Genomic DNA, 25,246 nt, shown 5'->3' with positions numbered 1-25,246 from the left:
GCAGCAGGTAACAGGCTGTATACATTCCTTCCTGCAGGCACATAGAAGGCGGTGTATTGGTTGGCTGTGGATCCGGAGACTTGTCGAGTATCTCAGCCCCAGTCCAATGGTTAGAGGGCTGGATAGTAGTAGCCAGATTGGCTCTGCTGCTTGGGCGGCATGGTTAAGGGGGATGCCTTTCAAGGTCGCAAAAGGAGGCATTGTTTTCCATTTAGCACCTTGGAAAATGTATTTGCATACTTCCCAGAATTCCCTAGTGGAGCATCTATGGCTTTTAGCCTCCATACTCCTTTAAAGCAAACCTACCACTTACAAGTGGTAGGTTTAGACACATATACATGGCACCAGCTCAGGGTGAGCTGGTGCCAGAGCATATTTTTGTTAGGGGAACAAAGCCCCTATCGCCGTTTTATAAGTTATATTAACTTATAACTCGGCGCACCGCACTTGGGCGCGGCGCACCATGCGCGTGCCCGTGCGTGCGCCGGATTCTAATGTGCTGGAGAGGCGGTGACGTTTATAAACTCTCAGTTCTGGGGATTTCCAGGGCACCAACCAATGTGACCAGCCTGGATTGTGCATGGAAAAATGACAAATGTTTTATCATAACAAAATATTACATGTAAACCCTTCAATACTAGGCATTGGCAGGAGGCGGGGGCACAGGATAACTATTGCAGATGTAAAGATGTAAACTAGAGGAACTACAGAATTAAAGAGGTAGACTTCCTAAATGTATTATGGGGAAGCTGGCTAAACTCCCTCCAGACGACCAGCAGACAAGCTGGAGTCATCTCTAGTAATGACCCGTCCAGCGGGACATTACACATTTTCGGTGCCCAACAAAAGGCATATATTAAACTCTAAAAAAGTTGCATCATTGAGGTGAAGGCAGAACGGTCACCCCAAAAATGTCTCTCCTCATATTGTTCTCCCTCATGGCACTGCTAGTTGCTTCTGTGCTTGGCACGGTTATGGGCACTGACTATACTATGCCACTGGTTTGGGTTTCACTGGTTCCGCATAAGTGATACTAGTTCAGATATAGGATAAACCTTTACTCTGAATACTGGCATCATTGTTTGGTCCACAAGTCTTTTGGGCTCTGTTTTGGTGCTCATATGGGCACAAATTTGGGCATATCCGCTACACTGGCACATTTCTAGAGGCAGTCACCACAGTGACGTATAAAAACAGATGTGTGTGAATTGTACCAAAACACGTGAGTCAGAACCATTCATAACGAATCAGAAACCCAGTATAAATAGACGACGTCATGGACAGCTTAATTCGTTGTTGTCCCCGTCTCTGCGGCCATTTTCCTGAAGCCTGCTCCATACACCACAATGAGGTTTTGACTTCAACAAGATGGCCGCTGACGTAGAATTCTGGAGACACCTCTCTGATAGGCAAGTGGATGACAGTTGCGATGGGAGGTCTGAGTATTTTTTAAGGCTAGCCACAACACAGAGCGGAGGAGTATGCGGGACGACATGGCAGGGTGGCTTGTCACAGTGCTGCTGCTTCCTGGTACCTGGATGGTCGTTATGACAGACACGTCAGAAGGTCAGTCACAGTGAGAGTAAATGTGAATCTGCTGCATTGTGCCCATCCCTTACAGCGCCCCCTGTGGCAGCTATACAGTAGTATTAATAGTAAACCACTAAACCTGCAATCTGTATTAACCATTCAAGAGGCTCCTTACATTCTTCAATCGGCCGTGGACAAATGTAAGCTACGATCTGATTGGTTGCTATATGGCTTGTGTCAAGCTTCTATATCACAGGGGTTTTTAATAGGGAACTTTTGTGAGGTGAAATAACATTATAATATTTCTATGCATCTAAAAACACCTCATTGCACTAATCTTCATAGTGTTAGTATTTTTGTGGATGTATATATTGAAAAAGACTAATAAATTATATGGCTGAATGAGTCATATGGAATATTTTACCGTATACGCATTATGGGTCCTTAGGTGACCCCCTCTGAACCTGGACTCTATGTGGGGCTTGTATTGGGTCCTCTTTGGAGTAGAAAAAGGCTCAGACCCCTAGTTTGTGCCTTTCTCCTCCACCCATAAAGAAGGCTGTGTTGACAGGATCATCCGCCACCTTTCACCCCTGAAAACTAGTCATAGGATCAGGGATAACTTGCAGATCGGTAGGGGTCCCAGTGGTGGGACCCCTATGAATCATAAGTAAGGGGGTCCTTTGTACACCAAATGAATGTGAGCATATCTCAGACATGTGCGGTTCCGATCCGTTTTACTGTCTATCGCATAGACAATCTAGTGCCATAATGATGAGTATGCGACCAGTTACTCCATTCATTTGGGAATACAACGACCCCTGTTCCCGTGATCCGGGTGTGGGGTGGTTGTCCCACCACTGAAAACCCACCAAAGAGTACGTTATCCCCTATCATGCAGATGGGAAAATACTTGATGTGTCTGGACAACCCCTTTAACTGTTGTGAGGTTGTTGCATAATATATATCTTGATACATGCCTGCCCGTGTGTGTTTTATTTTCCCCTTATATTTTCTATTTTTGTATTTATGAAATTTCATGATACATTTTTCTGTAATGTTTACAAATAAAGGTGCCAAAAATTATACAAATGTATAATTGTAAACAGAGAGTCGCGTTAATGCCTGTACAAGCATCATAGACGATTGTACAGGCAGATATTCTTCAAAAGATGCGGATCTATTATCGCCTTTCCCTCTTTCGGGCCACAAGCTGCAGCCTCTTCCCTTCTTTTTGCTGCTGTCGCTTACAGGCTGATGGAAGCTCCCGTGACCCGATCACAGACCTGTGGTCACATGACCTTCTGTAGCTCTGCTGGTCCATATGGCAGTGTGCGCTTCTGTACACAGTGTATGAAGGACTGTATGCAAATGAGCCTGACGGGCTCCAGGCTACATAGGTGTTAATGGAGCCTGGAGCCCCTCAGGCTCATTTGCATACAGTCTTGGTGGTGAATGTCCTTTAAGCATAGAAAACAAGGGTGTAATGATTTCCTTGCATAAATATCTGTCTATCAACACTATATATACATCTAGGAGTTATTTGTATTACTGAAAATTTCACAATCTCAAAAATGGTGAGAGGAGGATTATTACTTTTCTTAGTGCGACCTCTGACAGTAAAGTTGGTGGTCGTGTGCAGTTTCGTCAGCACATCATCCCCTGCACTGGAGAGAGCTGTGAGAAAACACAGACGCACAGATTTTCCATAGTAAGGAGGATGTAGGCCGCCGTGTGGGCGAGGTGTGAATACTAACCAATATTTGATGACAAACATTTCCAGTTTTTAGCAGGACCTTTTCGGGGTACATGGGACTTTACATGGTTTAATTACTGAATTATTTTCATTGGGGTTGTTAAGGTCATGCATGCCATGGCCTCCTGCCTTCTAAAATCTGTAACGCTGTAGCTTTACAGACTGTTACTGTCTCTCCCCTCCCCCACCCACCTGCTGTAATCTAACACAGGGTAGCAGCCTGTGAAGCTACAGCATGAAAGGGCTTTGGTAACTTCCCCAAAGGCTCATTGGCATAATTATAAAAGTTGATTTTAGAAAGAAGGAGGCCATGGATAGCAAATATAAGAAGTTTACCACAGTGCCCCTGGTTTATCATGATGGACTTTGATGGTAGCTTTCCTTTTAAGGATTCCTGTGATATCCTTAATGTTCAATTTTGGTCATCCCTGTTTTGCATTGGTGTCGGGTGCCCAGGAATTTAATATTTCATACCAAATATGAATTGGCCGCGCCCAATGTATTTATTCTGGTCTACCGCACCGCTATCTACTATTGCAGGTTTACTAAATTTTCCTACTTCGTTATCATCCACATACAGTACAGAGACTGCGCCCAAGCCAAAAAGCCACGTCAGGAAATAAATCCAAAACTAAAGTAGAATCTTGGTTGTCGGCTACGGTAAAGTTTACGCCATGCGTTACACAATGTACACATACATGACATCGCTATGTACCAGAGGATTACACAATGTAATTTTGGGTTAAATATTATCCATTGAAGAAAACACCTTAAAGCAAAGGGGAAAAACGCAAATCCCCCCCCTCTACTTTACAGTGGACAAAACAATAAAAATATTTTAGTTTTCTAAATGAAGCAAAAAAAACCAAAACCCTGAGTTCATGAAAAGCTTAACGTTGAGTTAAATGAACCTGTCGGGGGGACACCTTATGGACTGTTGGTTTACTGTCCCAAATCACCCTGTATCATCTTTATCCAGGGGTGTAATATAAATAATCCAAACATTTTATACTTGCCTAGAGATGGGGCAGATGAGCCGCGCTTGGATGGTGCTTTTCGATGAAGCCGATGTAGTACCTCTCAGATTTTTTGCACCAGACTAGTGCAGGATGCGCGATGAAAGCCAGGATGTACTACGTTGGCTTCGCTGAATGAAACCGAGCAGTGGTGCATAAGTGTGACCACCTCTCAATCCACTTCCGCTGTACTGCCAGAGATCACCATTGTGAGGCACATATGGGCGCCCAATATTGAGTTCTCTATGGGTCCTAGCAGTTGTAAAGGACCCCTTCAAGGTATTTTTATGTAATAAATTTAAAAAAATTTGCATTGTTTTTATTTATTTTTTTTGTATTCCCCTTTATAAAGTTCCCAGAATACTTGATACATAATACATGAGGTGCCCCTTTAAGGCGTCTCTGGTCTTTGAGTCATAGCTCTGGCACAGATCTGTTTGGTGTGAGTTTCCCTCCTGTAAGTTTCCGTTTTCTTCACCACTTTTGCTGCGTAGACAGAACAGTTGTTGTATTCTTCTTCTGAAAACAAAAAAAAACTAGTTTTTGTTGTTTTCAAAGTACATTTTCCTTGGCTGCAGTGTCTGGTCATACCCTTAAAGGGGGATTCCTCCCACGAAGACTAGTTTCTTAACCCTTTCAGGACCTGGCCCTTTTTTGTTTTTTCATTTTCATTTTTCACTCCCCATGATCAAAAATCCATAACTTTTTTTATTTTTCCATGTACAGAGCTGTGTGACGGCTTATTTTCTGCGTAACAAATTGCACTTCATAGAGATGGTATTGAATATTCCATGCCGTGTACTGGGAAGCGGGAAAAAAAATTCCAAATGCAGTGAAATTGGTAAAAAAAAACGCATTTGTGCCGATTTTCCGTTCCGGGATTAAAAGCAGTGAAAAACCGTTATCATATTTTGATAGATCGGGCATTTTCGGACGCGGCGATACCTAAAAGATGGGGGCCTTTTGATGCCGCCGGAAACTTTGCCGGCAGCGATCAGCGGGAAAACACCCATGTATTACAAAGAGTGACAGGTTCTTTGGATTTCGTGTTATAGAATAAGAAAAATGACACAGTCAACAATATTTAAAAGGTTTATTGTAATACAAAAGTATATAAAGAGGTAAATATCCAAATATTATGCTCACAACACTGTCAACTTTCATTGATGAGCTCCGGCACACAAAATTTTCACGGGCTTATCAACTTACAACTCTGTCCAGCATCATTGATGACCTTCCGGCAGGTCGGGGTCTTCACGGACTATCACCAAGCAGTAGAATGACAGGTAATGACGGGTAGACTCGGGTCTTGAGGCGTCCCACAAGTACCCAAGCAGTATAGCATCAGGCAATAGCTAGCTCTCAATTCTCTCAAATCCCACCGCTAGGTGATAGTACAGAAGTTTTATACCCCAAGTCTGTGCGTCACCAAACTATATGGAAAAACATATGTATGCACATGTCTTCTCTCATTATTCTCCTAATGGTATAGTTTCCTATGAAAGTGACCAGTTTTCATTGGAAAGCATCCCAGGAGATAGGCGCATCCCGGCAGGTGTGTAATGCCTGTGCCAAATAAGGATAAGAACATGTCAAACTTAATGAGAATAAAAATGTCAAATATAATGAGGATCAAAATATGTTGATTTGGGCTCATTCACAGTTGAAATCAGGTTACATGAACTGTCTTTTATCTCAAGAGCAGACGTGTTGTATCTTCAACTCCATTTTGGTTTTCCATTACAAGACAAAAAAAAAAAAAGACACGCAATGATTGGCAGTTTGATATTCAGTCTGTGGATGGGACCTTCAGGGACTAGTTAGGTGGGGTGGGGGTGGGGGTGGGGGGCTTAGGTTACCTACGGGGTGAAAAGCCTGATCGCAGTGGGGAAGAATGACTTCTGATATCGCTCCCTCTCACATTTGGGGTGAAGCACTATCTACTATTGCAGGTTTCCAAAATTTTTGTACTTGATGATTATCGCCCACATACAGTACAGAGACTGTGCCTTAAGACAAAAAGCCGCGAAAACGTATAAATTTAAGACTAAAGTAGAATCTTTGGTAAAGCAATGTCATACGTTACACAATGCACACATACATGACATCGCTATGTACCAGGGGATTACACTGTGTTTGTTTTTAGGAAAATGGAGTAAAAACATGTTTTCTTCAATGGATAATATTTAACCCAAAAATGTACAATCAAACCAAAGAAAACCCTCAATATTCCAGAGTTCTAAATAGACCGTGTCCGGTGCCCCTTGTGAACGCAATTTACAAAACAATAAAAATATTGTAGTTTTCTAAATGTAGAAGGTGTTTACCCGTTCAATGTATATTTTATCTAACAAATTAGAATAATTAGCACTGTTTTTATTATTATTATTATTATTATTTTTTTTTTTTTTTGCATCGCCTTTATCAAGCCTCCATAAACAGGCACTTTGCATTTGAATACAGGAGGTGCCCCTTTAAGGAGTCTGTGCCAGAGCAATGACTCAATTTCATGTGAGTGGAGTTTCCCTCCTGTAAGTTTCCGTTTTTTCCTCTTTTGCTGTGTAGACAGAACAGTTGTTGTATTCTTCTTCTTCTTAAAAAAAAAAACCCCAAAACAGGTTTTTGTTGTTTTGGAAGTACATTTTCTTTGTCTGCGTTTGCGGCAGTGTCTGGCCCCACCCTTTATATGATCAGCCATAAAAATTTTTTGGGTGCACATGAACTCTTGTGTTGTGTTTGAAAGCAAAATGACAGGAAACTGGACTTCTGTACCTCGACCCGGCGACCAAGCAGTGTCCAGAACCTCCTGCTTCTTATTCCATGCTCCGTATTGTTCTGGTGCTGACGCCTGCTGGGAGCAGCTCATTGGCGGGGGTGCCGCAGGTTATGTTGATAATATGTACAGTCCCTATTTTTCTGAAGCCTTCCCAGCAATTTTGGAAAGGTTTTTCAGTTCGAAAATATAAAGTCTATTTCATGAAAAAACGCACACAAAAGTGGGCAGACGTGTCCAATTTAGGGCTGGGATATGGAAGTCGATTGGTCCAGGTGCACAGCTGCAACAAGTGTTTGGGCATCCCACATCAGCAGATAACTTGCTTGATTACATTTCATATTTAATAACAAAATATTATAATTCATACGCTACACAGAGTAAAAACCCATGGAAAAGAGGGGTTGTGCAGGGATGACGCAGGCTGGTCTGTATGGGGCTGGGCTGTGGCGTTGCAGCGGTGGGGCTGGGCTGTGGCGTTGCAGCGGTGGGGCTGGGCTGTGGCGTTGCAGCGGTGGGGCTGGGCTGTGGCGTTGCAGCGGTGGGGCTGGGCTGTGGCGTTGCAGCGGTGGGGCTGGGCTGTGGCGTTGCAGCGGTGGGGCTGGGCTGTGGCGTTGCAGCGGTGGGGCTGGGCTGTGGCGTTGCAGCGGTGGGGCTGGGCTGTGGCGTTGCAGCGGTGGGGCTGGGCTGTGGCGTTGCAGCGGTGGGGCTGGGCTGTGGCGTTGCAGCGGTGGGGCTGGGCTGTGGCGTTGCAGCGGTGGGGCTGGGCTGTGGCGTTGCAGCGGTGGGGCTGGGCTGTGGCGTTGCAGCGGTGGGGCTGGGCTGTGGCGTTGCAGCGGTGGGGCTGGGCTGTGGCGTTGCAGCGGTGGGGCTGGGCTGTGGCGTTGCAGCGGTGGGGCTGGGCTGTGGCGTTGCAGCGGTGGGGCTGGGCTGTGGCGTTGCAGCGGTGGGGCTGGGCTGTGGCGTTGCAGCGGTGGGGCTGGGCTGTGGCGGTGCTGCGGTGGGGCTGGGCTGTGGCGTTGCAGCGGTGGGGCTGGGCTGTGGCGGTGCTGCGGTGGGGCTGGGCTGTGGCGGTGCTGCGGTGGGGCTGGGCTGTGGCGTTGCTGCGGTGGGGCTGGGCTGTGGCGTTGCTGCGGTGGGGCTGGGCTGTGGCGTTGCTGCGGTGGGGCTGGGCTGTGGCGTTGCTGCGGTGGGGCTGGGCTGTGGCGTTGCTGCGGTGGGGCTGGGCTGTGGCGTTGCAGCGGTGGGGCTGGGCTGTGGCGTTGCAGCGGTGGGGCTGGGCTGTGGCGTTGCAGCGGTGGGGCTGGGCTGTGGCGTTGCAGCGGTGGGGCTGGGCTGTGGCGGTGCAGCGGTGGGGCTGGGCTGTGGCGGTGCAGCGGTGGGGCTGGGCTGTGGCGGTGCTGCGGTGGGGCTGGGCTGTCTGAGCTGGGATGTAATGGCCCGTTCAGGTAACCTCATTGGTGAGCGCTAATATTCAATGGTAGCCCAACGTATAGCGCATCTACCGGACCAGCTGGAGTGTGTGGAGTGAAATCTGTTTTGTATCCAATATATATATTTTTTTATATTTATTTTGTGGGACTTTCTTCTGACCCCTGGGACCTTCCCAGTGATGATACTAAGGTGTTGTACCGCGCTATAGCACTGGTCTGCACGTACTATAATCTGACCTCTCGTGTTGTATCTTATTCCATCAGAGACGGAGTCTCCGCCCGATGTCCGTGTCCGGTTCAGCGATGGATTGGTGATGGTGCAGATCACATCCTCCGAGCAAATGCATAAAGTCGTTCTTCGAAAAAATGGCTCCGCTGAGGAGGTAAGTGGCGCAGTGCATAACCTGTACTGAAGTATGGAATATTATTAGCACGTCCAATACTTCATTTTTAAGTTCTTAATGAAGACCTGACCCAGCGCTGACCCCCTGGGCTATTGCAGAATTCCTGAAAGATCCCTAATATTATAACTACAGGCAGCGGTGACATTTTACGTAAATGTTGTGGCTCTCGTTTTCTCTAACTCTCATTCACCTCTAGGGAAATTTTGGGAACCGCGTGGCCCAGCCCAGACCTGGCCACCCCTGACAGTCTGGATTGGACCATGTTCTATATGATGATACGATGTGTTGTTTAACTCTTTCTTTGTTCATGCAGGTATCTGAAGTGATGTGGTCGACCAATTATATAATTCCCCCCCTCGAGCTCCTTCCCGGTGAGACGTATTGTGTGAAGGTCGGTGTATACGACACTATGATGGTGAAACCATTCAGCCCAGAACAGTGCTTCACAGCGCCCCCTAAAGGTAATCCCCTGCCACACCATGTACTGGGGAAATTGTGTAACTGCACAGAGGCAAATTCTTACATACTGGATTTTTAGGTGTTAAAATATGTTAACCTGTCAAGGCACCTGAACGTCATGGATAGTCTTACATTAAACGAAATCTACCATCACAATCCATCATGATAAACATTACTCATAGACCCCGGCACTGTGACTGTGATATCTTCTTATATGTGTTATCCATGGCCTCCTTCCTTCCAAAAATCAACTTTAAATTAAGCTAATGAGCCAGAAGGGCTCCTCCACGTTGTTGCCTCACAGGCTGTTACACTGTCTACTCTCCCCCTGCTCCCTCAGCACTTCCCCTCTCCCTCTGTCTGCTATAATTTCACACAGTGGGAGGGGAAATTGCACAGTGTAACAACCTGTAAAACAAAAGCATGGAGGAGCTCTGGTAACACCACACAGAGCTATTCTGGCTCATTAGGATAATTTAATAAATTTTTTAAAATTTTATATTAATAGGCTTTTTAGAAGGAAGGAGGCCATGGATAACAGATATAAGAAGCACCACAGTCCCAGTGCCTGGATCTATGAGTAATGTCCCTGGTTTATCAGGATGGATTTTGACTGTAAATTTCTTTTTGATGCGCCCCAGCGAAAATGTGTTTTGTTTTTCTAAAAATTCTACCACGTGTCAATAATAACGGATATTAAACCCCAGCACTAGGCACAGTAGTGGATTATAATATAGGCGGTTAGGATGGACACCTGGGGCCCCAGCCTTCTAGGGGGCTCTTGACCACCTGACCCAATCACCACGTTCGATACTGCCCTGTAGAGACAAAGAGCAGGACCTCCAGGTATGGGTTTTGAAAGGACGGTAACAGAAAACTAAAACGCAAAATGAAAAGAGGTCCTTGGCGGCGAGGGGTTAATAAGTAGTTGTATACAAAGTTGTCTTTCTGATGTTTTTCAGCACCCCCGTATAATGTGCGGATGGACGCACTGGACCTGATGTACCTGCTGAGGTGGGACTGGGACTTTGAGCGCTCTCCAGATGCAACGTTTTCTGTGGATAGCTGGTAAGTGCTCGTAAGACTTATCTCATCGGCGAGGATCCGCCATGGTCACGTGTTAGGGCCCCTGCACATGACATAGAATTTTTTTATTCCACCGCTATCAGACGCTCTAATTCACTGCTGTAAGCTCATGCACATGGCCATGCGTGAGCCGACTGCCTGAGACGCCAAAGATGGAGCAGGTCCTGTTCCTGCCTCTACTTGAGTCATTGGTGCGTAAGTGGAGCTCACCTGCGGATAACACATACCTGTCCACAGGACCATTGCCTGCATCCCCTATAACTGCTCTCCTTAGAAGAACACTCCGATTTCCTAGTAATAGAGAGGTGGGCCCTGCGCTGCCTGACCTGGTCTAATCGACGCTCGCAGTGTAAGGCCGCATTCAGACGAACGTATGGGGGACATATGTACGGCTGCAAGCTTGTGGACACATCCTGTCTTTCCCCGTATGCCGTGCATTTCTATGTAGAGGGGTCACCCCTCCTTCTCTCCATGGCGCTGGACGTATGCCCGCCCGGCTATAGCCGGTAATACATAAGAGGTTATACATGTGAACCTACAACCCATATCCACCGGATCAATTAGAAGGGAAACCCAGTATAGACTGTAAACCCAAAACTGATCACTGACTAAACATTTCTGTGCATGAAAACCCTGCAAAACAGATAAATACATAAATACAGGTGGTCCCCTACTTAAGAACACCTGACTTACAGACGACCCCTAGTTACAAACGGACCTCTGGATATTGGTAATTTATTGTACTTTAGTCCTAGGCTACAATAATCAGCTGTAACAGTTATCACAGGCGTCTGTAATGAAGATTTAGTGTTACTCCTGGTTCTTATGGCAATCCAACATTTTTAAAATCCAATTGTCACAGAGACCAAAAATTTTTTGACTGGGGTTACAATGATAAAATATACAGTTCCGACTTGCATACAAACTCAATTTAAGAACAAACCTGCAGAACCTATCTTGTATGTAACCCGGGGACTGCCTGTATAGGAAGGGGAAAATCTGCCACCGGGCTTCCTACGAATATAAGACGAGGTCCTATATTTAATTTTTGCTCCTAATGAGGCGCCAGGTCAATAAACGTAAATTCTTCTCTACTTCCATGTACAACAATTTCTGGTGCATTTACCAATCCTTGGATTTATGAAAGTTTTATTTTCAGGGGAGGCCTTGGATATTTCTAAGCTTGAAAAAAAAATTGCTCTGTCTTATTTTCGGGAGGTTTCCTAATTTCAGTGGTAGTATAAAAAGGTGGGCTGTGATTCACACACAGAGCACTAGATGGCAGCACAGGGATGTTGTATGAAAATGTGTTTGCTACCAGGCTTGGCACCAGAGGGCATCAGAGAATATTTAATAGTTAACCTCTTAATGACTGGGCCCCTTTTAGTTTTTGTTTCCATTTTTCATTCTCCGACTTCAAAAATCTCTAACTTAATTTTTCCATGTAAAGAGCCGCGTTAAGTCTTGTTTTCTGTGTAACAAATGACACTTCCTGCTGACCGTATATAATATTTCATGCTGTGTACGGGGAAGTGGGCAAAAAAAATCCAAATGTTGCAAAATTGTTAAAAAAAAAAAAAAAAATGCATAAAGGCTACATGCACACTGACGTGTGCCCCCATGGCTATGGCTGGGCGGGCACACTTCGCCACGATGGAGAGGAGGAGGGGTGACCCAATCCCCTCTCCATAGCGATCCATTGCGCACGGCGCCGCAACACTGGGAGGGTAAGAGCATGTCCTATCTTTTCCCTGTGTACGGAGCGGTGCTGAAACGTATCGCTCAGTGCGCCCATTGCTGTTTACAGGGGAAATACCAAAAGTGGTTCTAGGCCATCCACAGGATAGGGCCTAAGTTGCTGATCAGAAAACCGGACCCCTCGCGGCTCCGTTAGACTAATGGAGCAGACTGCTGCTCATGACCGTTGCTCTATGGAGCTGACGGAGATCAGTGAGCGCAGCGCTCACCAATTTCCATCAGCTCCATTATTGGAGCAGAACGGTCACGCACGGCCGTCTGCTCCATTAGTCTGATGGAGCGACGAGGGTCCGTAGGACCCCTTGTTTTCGCGATCTGTGAGGGTCTCAGCACTGAGACCCCCACTGATCAGCAAGTTAGGCCCTATCCCATGGATAGGGCCTAAATTCAGTTAGTGGGAAAACCCCTTAAAAGAACAGTAGCCAAATTTTATCCCCTTAAATTACCAGCCCCCTGCTAGGGAATGAGATATCCTTTCTAGAATTCCCTGTAAAGATGAGCTGACAATAGTAATATATAATTTTTAATTTTTTTTTTTTAATCTGAGATGAGCAAATTTTAGAGGAGGAGAGTCACTTCAAACACCCTTACCTTGGGTTCTGTAGTATCTAAAAACAATGGGGCACATTTACTTACCTGGTCCTGTTGCGATCCCCGCTGTGCGTTGTCCGGCGCGATTCTCTAAGATTGTGCGCCCGATATCCTGCATGTGTGGCTTCCCCGCTGAGTTCACCTTCTTCTTCCCGGTGCATGTAAGCGCTTTGTTTCACGACACAATTTGTATATTAAATTCTGCGCTCAGTCCAAATCAGTCTGGTTGTCCGACGGCCACACCCCACGACTTCTGTGTGTTTGGTTTATCTTCTCATTATCACATAACTTTGGAGGAGATTTTATATTTTTGTTATAGGTAAACAGTTGAGATTTCACATAAGAGGGAATTTTAGAAAGTAAGACGCCTCTTTCATTCCCTCTTTGAGTAAGAGCAGCTCTGTGTGAGTAATGATGAACGGCTAATACCAGACCTGTTTGTTTTCAGCCATAATTTGCACAGCAAGACACAATGCACCAGAATACCGGGATGTGAAAATATAACAACTCCTCAGTGTGACAGCTCGGGATTGTCTTTTAGAGGAAAGCACATCCTCCGCGTCTCTGTGTATGACGGCCGAAGAGAGGAGAAGAAGAAGAGCTCCAGTGCTATACAGTTCAGCCCATTCCAAGATAGTAAGTGACCGTCCTCCCCCTTGTATACAGGACATGGATGGTGAATGTCGGGTGCCTGTGACATGCAGGGCGCAGAACGCAGCCTCTCATGAGGGTTAGACGTCCTCCTACCCACGGAATGGCGTAAATAGCGTCTGCTACATGTGATCTCGGACACTTGCAGTAACTTCCTGCAGGTTGTGATTTCTATTGAAATATTGTAATCTGCAGAGTCGGCCATCACCGGATCTAGCACGATGATAAAGTCTGACTTTACACTGTAAAAAAAACAAACAAAAAAAACCGGATGACTGATTTATGATTGGTAATAATTTAATAAAAGTGGTCGACTTGCATTATTCATATTTAATTTTTTTTGTTTATTTCTACAGCTATTATTTCTCCTCCTAAAGATGTGAAGATGCGTTTAGAAAGCAATGAATTGTTCGTCAATGTGAGCGCTCCCGAATGGTTCAAGTATCCCGATCTATATGACGGATGTGTTTGGGTGACCCATCTGGAATATTGGGTCAATTCAACGCACGATGCAGAGGTTAGTAGATGCATTTACCTTATGTACTGTATTAGAATGCGACCTGAGCATAAGCCCGAGGTACCTAATTTTACCACAAATTTACTGTGAAAAAACATTATTAAAATCTACAGTAGCAGAGCCCCCTTAATGATTGAATATCCAGCAGCAGAGGCCCCATTTCCCCCTCCTTAACGATTGTCGAGCAACAAAGTCTCCCCCCCCCCCCCCCCCCTCTTCCATGAAGCTCCTGTTCCGCTTCCGGAGACGCGCAGGCTTGACTTTCTGTTTCTCGTCCTGTAAGAGCTCAGTAACTGCATCTAATGTGCAGTACGAGGCCGGAGAAGGATTTCTTAGGTTTGTTAGGAGAAGTGGATGCAGGACATGTAAGTTCTGTACGGGGCTTGTTGAATGTCTGACCGGTGCTTTATATTTTCTCTTGTATTATAGGTAATGGTCCAAGAAGAAATTCAACCATTTTTTAGGATCGAGTCCCTGGAAGACTCAACAACTTATTGTGCAAAAGCAAAGATGAAGTGTAGGGACAGTAACAGGAGCAGCCTGTACGGCGAGGAATACTGCATCACATCAGGTGTGTACATGTAAGATTATGGTCTGTGCACATACAGATACATACATGGATGGGAAGATGGATAACAGGCAGGCGGTTAGATAATGGATTGGGCCAGAGGATTGGAAAGACACCAGGGCTTGAGGTCAGCGGTCTGGAGACCCCATAGAGAGTAGTACATACAAAATTTGCACAGGGTCCCGGATCGTCACCAGGTTGGACCGGTTTAGACAAGGTCTGACAATGCAGAGATTTTACTGATCCTTCCAACAGAGACTATCGGAAATTTGGCTGGCCGTGCATGCCCAGCTCTCCGTCACACGGGACAGAAAAAAGCCAGAGAATTGGTGGGGATTGGGTCTATTATAAATGCCTCCATTATGTCTGTCGTTCCCGGATTTCCTACCACCTCCCGCTTTTTCATTCTAGATCCCAGGTCCTATCTGGTGGCGTGGATAATAGGATTCTCCTTTTTGGCGATAGTTGTGATATCGGTCGTTCTTTACATTTGCCTCTGCCCCTTAAAGCGTTACATAAAGCATATCTTCTTCCCATCCAGCAAATTGCCTTCAAGCATTGAGAAGGTAAGTAACTGAATAAGGCGCTTTCAGAAGGTCGTGTGCTCGCCCCGACCGGATCCCAAGCGAGCACAGGGCCGGGAGGAGGTGTCCTCCACAGGGCATCACCGAACCATGACCGGGAGCCATAAAGGTCTATAAGGGCCATGGTCTGGTCTCGAATCATGCGACCAGATCACTGCAACTCCCCCACCCCCCTCGAACCACCTTGTGACTTATCCCTCAGAAGTCACTGCACCGCTGTTGTAGGAGCACGGCTTGTTACAAAAGGGACATACTGTAACAAACTGTGATTCTAGATTTAATGGTTTTAATAAGAAAATTGCTTCAAGAACAACATATGATGTGTAGCCCCAACGCAGGGGCTCGGGGGACCCCCAATCATAGATCTTTTATAGGTGAGGCCTGTTAATCTTGGTCCATGCAATGGAAAACCATAAATGTATATGGTGATTATGGTGATGTTGATGCCCCTTTAAAATGTGGTAAAAATGTTCTTTTTTTCTTTGTTGCAGGGTTTCAGAGACTCTTCCTTGGATTGTATCCAGCATTCCTTTTTGGTACGGGAAGAAGAGCCCACGGACCACTGTTACATTGTGTATGGTGAAGATTCGGGGCAAATTAGTTACAATAATGCATCTCAGGGCAACAGCCAGGATTCTGGGAACTATTCTAATGAGGGTCCAAACACAGGGGAGGTGGTTACATAAACCTAGTAATATCCTCGTATTGGGTTAGTCACAACCCTTGTGGCCTTCCCTAGGGATGGATGGCACTGGTCGGGTTCTGGCCGTGATGCATAGGATGGAGTCCCTTAGGGTTGGGCCCTCTCTGGCTGTGGACCACATACCAGCACCATGTGCTACCCCTGAGGATACAAGCATAGACTGCACGTGCCAACATGTCCGTCACGTACACGGGCACAGTGGGGCAAATGACCACAGATACGCTGACAGTGCAGATTGCCCATCAGGATACTGTGCTGCGAGAGGTCTATATGCAGCTGTCACTGACCAAGAAACAAGCCCTGGATTCATTGCCGAGCGTATCCCATGAACAATCGTCCTCTATCATGTTGTATATTGTTTCAAAATTCAATGCTGATTTAGTTTTATAATATATTTTATAACTTTTTAAAAAAAATTTTAAGCATTTTCTGTTACGCAGCTGCAACTAGTGTTAAAAGGCTTATTCCTGCCACCACTAGAGGGAGCTGTACAGTACAGATGCTTATGCCATAATCATAGGATAGGAGAGAAGTGTCTGATCTCTGGGGGTCGGTGGATATGCCGTCATTATCCAAATCTTGGACACCCTTTAAAGGATATCAAGTCATAAATCCATCCTGATAAACCGGGATCACTTACTTACTCATAGATTCAGGCACTGTTACTGTGTTATCTTCTTATATTTGTCCTCCTGCCTTCTAAAATCAACATTTAATATTCTGATAATAAGCCAGAAGGGCATGTTACCAGAGCCCCTCTGTGCTGTCTCTTCATAAGCTGTTACACTGTGCAAGAACACTTTTCTCCTCCCACTATATGAGATAACAGCATGCATAGGGGGAAGGGAAGTCAGTGTAACAGTTTGTGAAGCTACAACACAGGGGGGTTCTGGTAATAAGCCCTTCTAGCATAATTTTAAAAGTTGATATTAGAAGGAAGGAGAACATGGATAACCAATATAAGAAGATCCCACAGTCCCGGTGCCTGGATCTAGGAGTAATGTCCCGGGCTTATCAGGATGGATAGTGATGGTAGATTTCCTATAACGTTTGCTCTTGCATTGGTGTAAAAGGATGGAATTTCACTTTACCAGAGGAGTCTTCTCTGTATTACACTGTTCAGTGTCACCCGGTTACTCTTTATAAGAGTGTGTTAAATATATTTATTATACTTTTATTGATATTATGTGTTGCTTAAATTGGCTTCATGTTATTGCTGGGGGTCTAAAGCCCCCACAATGGTTTTTTAATAAAAGGAGGAAGGCAGCAATATTGCATGGTGAAAGCTGCTGACAGATTCCCTTTTAAATGGGGTTGTTGCTGTTGCACTATTGGTCCAGACTAGCAGTCTTCTGCGAAGCCATAAATGGTGGAAGTCGCCTTTCACGTAGAACAGAATATAATGTAATGTGCAGGGCTATAGGATAAATGACAATAAACCACTCAGTACATAGGAATTATTTCATTCTGTAAGTCGTGGTGGCCTAGTGGTCACTTACCTCCTGTATCAGGTGACCACTATCCAGTGATGGAGAGATAGAAAGCGCAGTCAGTGTTTTATGTAGAAAAGATCTAAACATGTTGCTGAATTTTGGCAGAGGATTGTAGCCAATCTCTGGCCTCGGCTATGTAGTAGTTTCCGGCTGCCTCCTGCTTGTAATGAGTTTCTCCCTGTCAGCTCTTAAAAGCAGGAGGCAGAAGCTTCATCTCGTAGGATGATAGTAAATGTGTCGCTGTATTGCTGTTTCTCATTAACCCCTTAATGCTGCATCTCTTTATTCCCTTCCCACTTTCAGATCGCCAATTTTTTTTTTTTTTTTGGCCTCCCAAGAGCCATTTTTTAAATACATTTTTAATTACACTTATTTATTTTCAGTTTTATAGGGCTTGTTTTCTGTGGGATACATTGTACTAAATTATTACATGGTGCCACTAGGAAAGGCAATCTATAAAGAATCCTGAAAAAAAAAAAAAATCTAAATGCAGTGGAATTTAAGGGATGATGCAGTTTGCACCATTTTGTTAAAAACTTCCTTCTTTTTTTCACAGCCGTGCGTTCCACACGACTCCTCCCTGATGTCATTTAGCGCAATAAGTTCACGGGGATACCAATTGTATACAGATATTGTTTTATTATATCATTGCCTCAAAAAAAAATCCTTTTTGAAAATAAAATTTCTTTACCATGTTTTCTGTATTTCTGAAATATTAAGGGATATATATAAAATTATATATAATATAATTTTTTTTTTTTTTTTTTTGCAGGACGAGCTTTCATCTCTAATTAGATTTCATTTTTATGGGGGGCAAAAAAAGGGCTATTCCTCAGAGTATTCTGGGGGGGGGGGGGGAGGAGTGGACAATTGCGGCATCTAACTTGTAAACGCAGTGTAAGGGCTCATGCACACAATCCGGGTGGGAGGAGGAATGAGCACTCCTCACCCCTCCCTTCTCCATAGAAATGCAAGCAGCCGCCAAAGCTATGGGGTATGTCCTATATTCGGCACGGCGGCCGCCTAGCTCGGTCATGACCACATGGTGACTGAGTACCAAAGACCTCAATGGGGGCTGTGATGTGGCAGCAAATTGTGCTGCCATATCACCGGTCCCCATACGGTCATGTGCACGTGGCCTAAGAGTAAGTAACCCAATAATGGTCAGCGTGGTAAAATACACTGGACGCTAAGCACTAGAGATGAGAGAATTGGTCTTGATGAACTGGGATTCGTTACGAGCCTTTGGAAAAGTTTGACCAAGTGGAAGATTTTACTTCTGTCCCATCATCTACCGGTCCTGATGAAGGTGATTGCTTGCACCCATCCAACAGCTCATAAGCTGAACGTGTAGCGAGTGGCCAAGTTGCTGGACCTGCAGTCCCTTCTTTTATATGGACAGTGGGGGCTCATGTTTGCCATTACTGATCCTCAAAGACTAAATGGGGGGAGCCCATGAACTCATGCACTACTGCCACGACTGCTCACGGAGGGTGGTGGTGGTGGTGGTGGGGGTGGGGGTTCTGGATCACCTCTATATCCTTTAATAGCAGCTTGAGCCTCCAGTCACTGATCAGCAGAGTGACATGGAGCACAACCTGAACCAGGTGGCCTACCTGGTGTGTACCATCTGACCCAAGATCCCATGGACTTCTGGGAAGCCACAATGGAGCTGTGCTTCCAAGTGGGTGACTTTGCCCTATGCTAGATGTCCTGCCCTGCCAGTAATGTGGCATCAAAGTGGACATTTGGGGGGGAAGGAGGGTGCGCAAGGTTACACCAAGAACAACACAACTTTACACACAAAATGTGGAATGATGTAACATTTGTCTAGATTCATCGGGCATGGATTCTGTAGGATTTTTAACATATTTGTACCTGGTGCCATCAGTAATTCTGCCAGTACAAGAGGCCCATTATTCTTCCATTCCTCCATGGCCACTGTGGTCACTCCACATGTTGTCAGCACCCTGTACACTTTTGCTATACATGTCTGTGTTACACAGGGGAATGTCGGATGACCAAAGTGTCCCAAAAATATAAACCATATCTTTCTGTGTTATAATGTGCACTTTTTTTTATTAGAATGTATATTATGTATTGTCTTCTGTGTCTGATCTTTATGAAGTACCAAAGATTTGTGAATAACTTTATACATTTTTTGCTGTACCAGTTTTTTTCAATTTTAAATAAAAATAACATCTGGATACATTGCATTTTGCTATTTGTTTTTTTTGTAGGTCACAGGGTCGGGCGAAGAGGTGAAGGGGAACCTGTAGGTAGATTCAGAGGCACCGACCATGGAATAAAGAAATCAAGATTGGCTCTTAATTATAATTTGGTGGAAACCGTATTTCATAGAAAACAAACATTTTATAGTGGCTGAACCTGTGAAGAAGAATCAGTGGTGTAGGTGGAGGAGAGTCTGCGGCCCAGCTTCTCCCGGCCAGGCCCTGCATGCTTGTTTAGTACCCCGAGCACCCCCATTGCCCCTCTAACCTACTTGGGCAAGGCATCCCCGAATGGGACCCAAGCATGGGCTGTTGTGCGAGTTGCTCTGCCTGAAGATCTGTTAGAAGGAGAGGGAGGTGCCAGGCCCAGTGCCAAAGCCTGAAGCAGCCCCTGAGGTCCAGCGGTCCCCATCCGGCAGCCGACAAGAGGAAGAGGCTAAGAAAATCCTCCAGAAGGAGGCTGGCAGCTTTTGCAACATCCCTGCAAATGTAAAGGGTTAACGGGTGTTGCGAAAGTCAAATCCTCCTCCATACAAAGGGTTCATCTGTGAGAGTGAACAACTCACTGAGGGCCTCCAGTGTGGAATCATGGTAATGCAGCTGTAAGTCTGTTAACCAATCTGTGTTTATGTTACTATTGTAATGTCAGGAGCAAGCTGGTTTGATAATCCCCTGAGCTGGACACTTCCCAAGGTTATATAAACCTTAGGCTATATTTATAGCACGCCGTACCATAGCACGGCCGCTATGGTACTATGGTAACAAGGGGCAGGGTGTCGTATTCTGGGCAAAAAGATAGGACATGTCCTATCTTTTCACGGCTACTGTGCTGCACTGTACCGCTTCATACGGTGCCAAGCTCCCATTGCCGGCCTATGGGGGACGTATATCCGACATATATACGTCCCCCAACGGCCGTGTGATTGTGGCCTTAGTTGTGGAAGGTTCTGGTCTCTTTCCCCTGAGGTCACTCCAGGGAGAGCCCAGAGAGTGCTTTTTTATTTTGCACCTATCCTCCATCATCAGGGATCCCTATCTACAAATGGGGGTAGCCCCAGGGAGAAACCTATTCTATCAGTCGCTCCCACCATTTTCTTGCACACACAACCTGCTGGATACCTGCCAGCCTCTGGAAAAGACCTCTTTTCCCGTATACCAAGCACCGTGACCATAGTGGGCCCAAGGCCCCAACAGTCAGCCACTCAAGACCCCGGGTTCATCCAGGCTGCGAGAAAAGCTAGGCCTCAGTAGGGGATGTTGCAGTTCCTCTGTGGTGAGTCCATGGTTGGGTGTTGGGCTCCGGTGAACAGAACCTACAGTGTCATGTTGATACAGGAGATGACGACCTCCCTTGAAGAGCCGAGGCCCTTTATGGTTGTTTGATCATGTTATTCTAAATCTCATTTGGGCTGAGCCCTAATCCCCACAGTTTTCGAGCCACAGATGCTTCTGGACTCCTTACTGTTCATAAGTCAAGAGACTATCCATGAACTTTTTCCCAGTGGTGCCTAAAAGCACCCCTCTCTGCTGAAAGCAGAATGCAACCAACTGGAATGTGAAGGACTGAGCGAATGTTCCAACTCTGGTAGCCCGTGGCCTGCTCCTCAGGCCATGGTGAATTGAAAGAGACTCCGCCCATTCTGCAATATATTTAAAACCGCTGGCACAGTAATAAAATATGGTCTGTGTGCTCTGTGCTGTGCCCATAGACCAAGTTAGTTAGGTTAGTTAGGTGGCTTGTGGCTGTTATCCAGCCCTTGGACCTAGGCGTAGGAAAGCTATTGATACTTCCATTGCCATTATGTGTATTACCTTCCTTTTCAGGTAAAAGGACTCTTATCGCTGTTGCGGCTACGAGTAGCACTTATATCGTAATGTTATGTAACATTTTGAGATGAGTACCCATTGGGCTGCTATATGCCAATGCGAGTTTTGCACTGAGAAAGTAATGTCAATACGTCTGTAATATGTGTTGAATCCCGACCGCAGGCTTACGCCTCCCAAGTGGAGCTTTGTGTCCAAGTAGCTCCCCCAAACCTAATGCCCAGGGGTTCATCAACCATAGAGAATCTGGGATTTAGTGATTCTAGAAGCCAGTCCCAACAGGATTTGTGGATTTGTAGGGATATTAGATCCAGGTAAAGAACCATGTGATGTGTTAATGTGCAGCAAGGATAACCTATACTACCTTACACAATTGCTAAGTTCTCTGAAAGGTTAAACCCACCAGCTTTGTAATTAGAGATTGAACAATATCTCTGGAAATTGTAATTTCTGTCAATGTATGTGACTGTGTAAAAAGTTGTACGAGGACTTGCTGCATTTTAAAGTAAGAGGGAATGTAGCAATGGCAATGTACTGTGTATGTACCTTTTAATTGTTGTATGTTTAATAAAGAAAGGGGCCGGCCTACCAAGGTGAGAGAGCAGGACAAGAGGATTATGGGAAGAAGAAAGGAGGAGTTAATCAGTAGAAGGAAGATGTAGGAGGAGCCAGGCCGAAGCGGAGGCAAAGTGCAGTTCATGTGACAAGCACTTTGAGGAGGGTAACTCACCAAGAGTTAAACATCACGCCGACCCGCAACACCTATCTCCCAGGGGCCCAAGTCGGTGATCAACCCAACTGGTGTCACAAACTATTCCCCTATAAGTCCGCTCCCCCCTCTTTAGTGTGCACTGCATGTAGTGGCCCCTAGTGCCCCATAACAGGAGAGAGCCTGGGCCTAGGGGAAGGGACGCTACAATCGCCTCCCTCCATTTCTGCCCTGCATATACACTACATTCCCCTAAAGACTTTTAACCTGTTACTAGTTTTCTATATAAAATGTACTCCCTGGGCCTCCATACACACAGTCAGGCAAGGCAGGGAAGAATTAAAAAAACAAATTTATATATTTTTTTTATTTCAAAAGCTACATTTTTGCGGATGTCTTCTCCTCCATAGGAAACCCTAGGTAGAAGACCCCCAGTGTCTAATGAAAAATACCATATATACTAGAGTATAAGCCTAGTTTTTCAGCACAAAAAAAATGTGCTGAAAACCCAAACTCTGCTTATACTCGAGTAAAAGAAAATAGGTTTTACCAGGTTTTTGTGGTAAAATTAGGGGCCTCGGCTTATACTTGGGTCGGCTTATACTCGAGTATACTTCAGGATAGAAATGAACTGAATAAAGAGACGGACCCTCATATAAGTTTCATCTGCTTTATTATATTAGGGCAGAACTAAGAATAATTAGGCATTTTGGTGTCAGGAAACATTGGAAGCTGTCACCAGGTCACGTTCCTCTTCACGTTCCTCTTCACGTTCCTCTTCTTCTCCTCTTTTCCTGTGATAGGAGACAATGGAGATTTCATGAAACATTTTCCTATGAATAATATATTGTCATTTCTCTTCTTCCTATTCTTCCTATACAGAGATCTCTGAGGTCCTGATCTGCTGCCGGTATAGATCAGTCACTGGGGGAGACGTCACCAAACACTGCAAAGAGAACTTCATGGAGGAGTCCAGGAGGAGATGGGAAGGAGCCTATAAGGCCAAAGTGATGTAATGATGGGTCAGTGTTATCTATATAGAGGTCATTGTACAGGGAGGGGGAGGGGATAAGCTGTGACATCATCTATTGCCAGTAGTGATGTAATGATGGGTCAGTGTTATCTATATAGAGGTCATTGTACAGGGAGGGGGAGGGGATAAGCTGTGACATCATCTATTGCCAGTAGTGATGTAATGATGGGTCAGTGTTATCTATATAGAGGTCATTGTACAGGGAGGAGGAGGAGATAAGCTGTGACATCATCTATTGTCAGTAGTGATGTAATGATGGGTCAGTGTTATCTATATAGAGGTCATTGTACAGGGAGGGGGAGGAGATAAGCTGTGACATCATCTATTGTCAGTAGTGATGTAATGATGGGTCAGTGTTATCTATATAGAGGTCATTGTACAGGGAGGGAAAGGAGATAAGCTGTGACATCATCTATTGTCAGTAGTGATGTAATGATGGGTCAGTGTTATTTATATAGAGGTCATTGTATAGGGAGGAGGAGATAAGCTGTGACATCATCTATTGTCAGTAGTGATGTAATGATGGGTCAGTGTTATCTATATAGAGGACATTGTACAGGGAGGGGGAGGAGATAAGCTGTGACACCATCTATTGTCAGTAGTGATGTAATGATGGGTCAGTGTTATCTATATAGAGGTCATTGTACAGGGAGGGGAAGGAGATGAGCTGTGACATCATCTATTGTCAGTAGTGATGTAATGATGGGTCAGTGTTATCTATGTAGAGGTCATTGTACAGGAGGAGGAGGAGATAAGCTGTGACATCATCTATTGTCAGTAGTGATGTAATGATGGGTAAGTGTTATCTATATCGAAGCCATTGTACAGGGAGGGAGGAGGAGATAAGCTGTGACATCATCTATTGTCAGTAGTGATGTAATGATGGGTCAGTGTTATCTATATAGAGGACATTGTACAGGGAGGGGGAGGAGATAAGCTGTGACACCATCTATTGTCAGTAGTGATGTAATGATGGGTCAGTGTTATCTATATAGAGGTCATTGTACAGGGAGGGGAAGGAGATAAGCTGTGACATCATCTATTGTCAGTAGTGATGTAATGATGGGTCAGTGTTATCTATGTAGAGGTCATTGTACAGGAGGAGGAGGAGATAAGCTGTGACATCATCTATTGTCAGTAGTGATGTAATGATGGGTCAGTGTTATCTATATCGAAGCCATTGTACAGGGAGGGAGGAGGAGATAAGCTGTGACATCATCTATTGTCAGTAGTGATGTAATGATGGGTCAGTGTTATCAATATAGAGGTCATTGTACTGGGAGGGGGAGGAGATAAGCTGTGACATCATCTATTGTCAGAAGTGATGTAATGATGGGTCAGTGATATCTCTATACAGGTCATTGTACAGGGAGGGGGAGGAGATAAGCTGTGACGTCATCTATTGTCAGTAGTGATGTAATGATGGGTCAGTGATATCTCTATACAGGTCATTGTACAGGGAGGGGGAGGAGATAAGCTGTGACATCATCTATTGTCAGTAGTGATGTAATGATGGGTCAGTGTTATCTATATAGAGGTCATTGTACAGGGAGGCGGAGGAGATAAGCTGTGACATCATCTATTGTCAGTAGTGATGTAATGATGGGTCAGAGAAGCCCTATCTTGATAGAGGAGATGGGGCCCAGTAACACTGAGAGCAGAGATACCTTCAGGTTGGCTTATACAGATTTACCAGTAACATGTTGTAGGCATCAAATACAGTTTGTTAAGAAGGCTGATTTACCGAGTACCACTACACGTTTGTTGGATCCCACCTCCGCACAGCTTCTCTAGCGGATTCCTGAAACCTGCAATTAGATTTAATGAAACATTAGGGGGCATCTGTACCATTGTACGGCAGGGGCATTTTGTGGGAATACTGAAAGGCTTTGTCCCATTCTGCGTCAGTGAGTTCAGTGGACATTTCTGCCTCTGAGGTGGCCACAAAACCTGGTCTACCCCGAGAAGACTCCTCCAGTAGAATATTATAAAGTCGAGATAATGTGTGGGCAGGAGGGGATGAGGGCCAAAGGAGAGCCTCTAATACACAGAGACATGAGCCAAATATTGGAGTCTGAGCTAATGTAGGAAGCCAATTGTTGACGTTCCAACCAGGACAAATCAGTC

General features: G+C 45.2%; 1 protein-coding gene across 1 annotated transcript; it reads left to right on the top strand.

Moving 5' to 3' along the window:
* Positions 1–1,423: 1,423 nt before the first annotated feature.
* Positions 1,424–18,017, top strand: LOC140119535 (interferon alpha/beta receptor 1-like). Its single transcript, XM_072138680.1, has 9 exons — positions 1,424–1,566; positions 8,773–8,891; positions 9,226–9,373; positions 10,334–10,439; positions 13,255–13,442; positions 13,814–13,974; positions 14,404–14,545; positions 14,954–15,108; positions 15,618–18,017. Exons 1-9 carry the CDS (start codon positions 1,482–1,484, stop codon positions 15,810–15,812), a joined length of 1,299 nt encoding a protein of 432 aa, XP_071994781.1. The 5' UTR covers positions 1,424–1,481; the 3' UTR covers positions 15,813–18,017.
* The last annotated feature ends 7,229 nt before the right edge of the window (positions 18,018–25,246 follow it).

The sequence above is a fragment of the Engystomops pustulosus genome, chromosome 2, assembly GCF_040894005.1.
Source record: "Engystomops pustulosus chromosome 2, aEngPut4.maternal, whole genome shotgun sequence".
In the NCBI taxonomy this organism is placed as follows: domain Eukaryota; kingdom Metazoa; phylum Chordata; class Amphibia; order Anura; family Leptodactylidae; genus Engystomops; species Engystomops pustulosus.
Note: the sequence above shows the minus strand (reverse complement) of the source record. Positions and strands in the feature narration are given on the sequence as shown.

Excerpts from the sequence above, each read along its gene's own strand:
- LOC140119535 (XM_072138680.1), top strand. The coding sequence starts at position 1,482 with ATGCGGGACGACATGGCAGGGTGGCTTGTCACAGTGCTGCTGCTTCCT. Across the intron at positions 14,546-14,953 it reads GGAATACTGCATCACATCAG|ATCCCAGGTCCTATCTGGTG; the intron begins GTGTGTACATGT and ends TTTTCATTCTAG. Across the intron at positions 15,109-15,617 it reads TGCCTTCAAGCATTGAGAAG|GGTTTCAGAGACTCTTCCTT; the intron begins GTAAGTAACTGA and ends TCTTTGTTGCAG.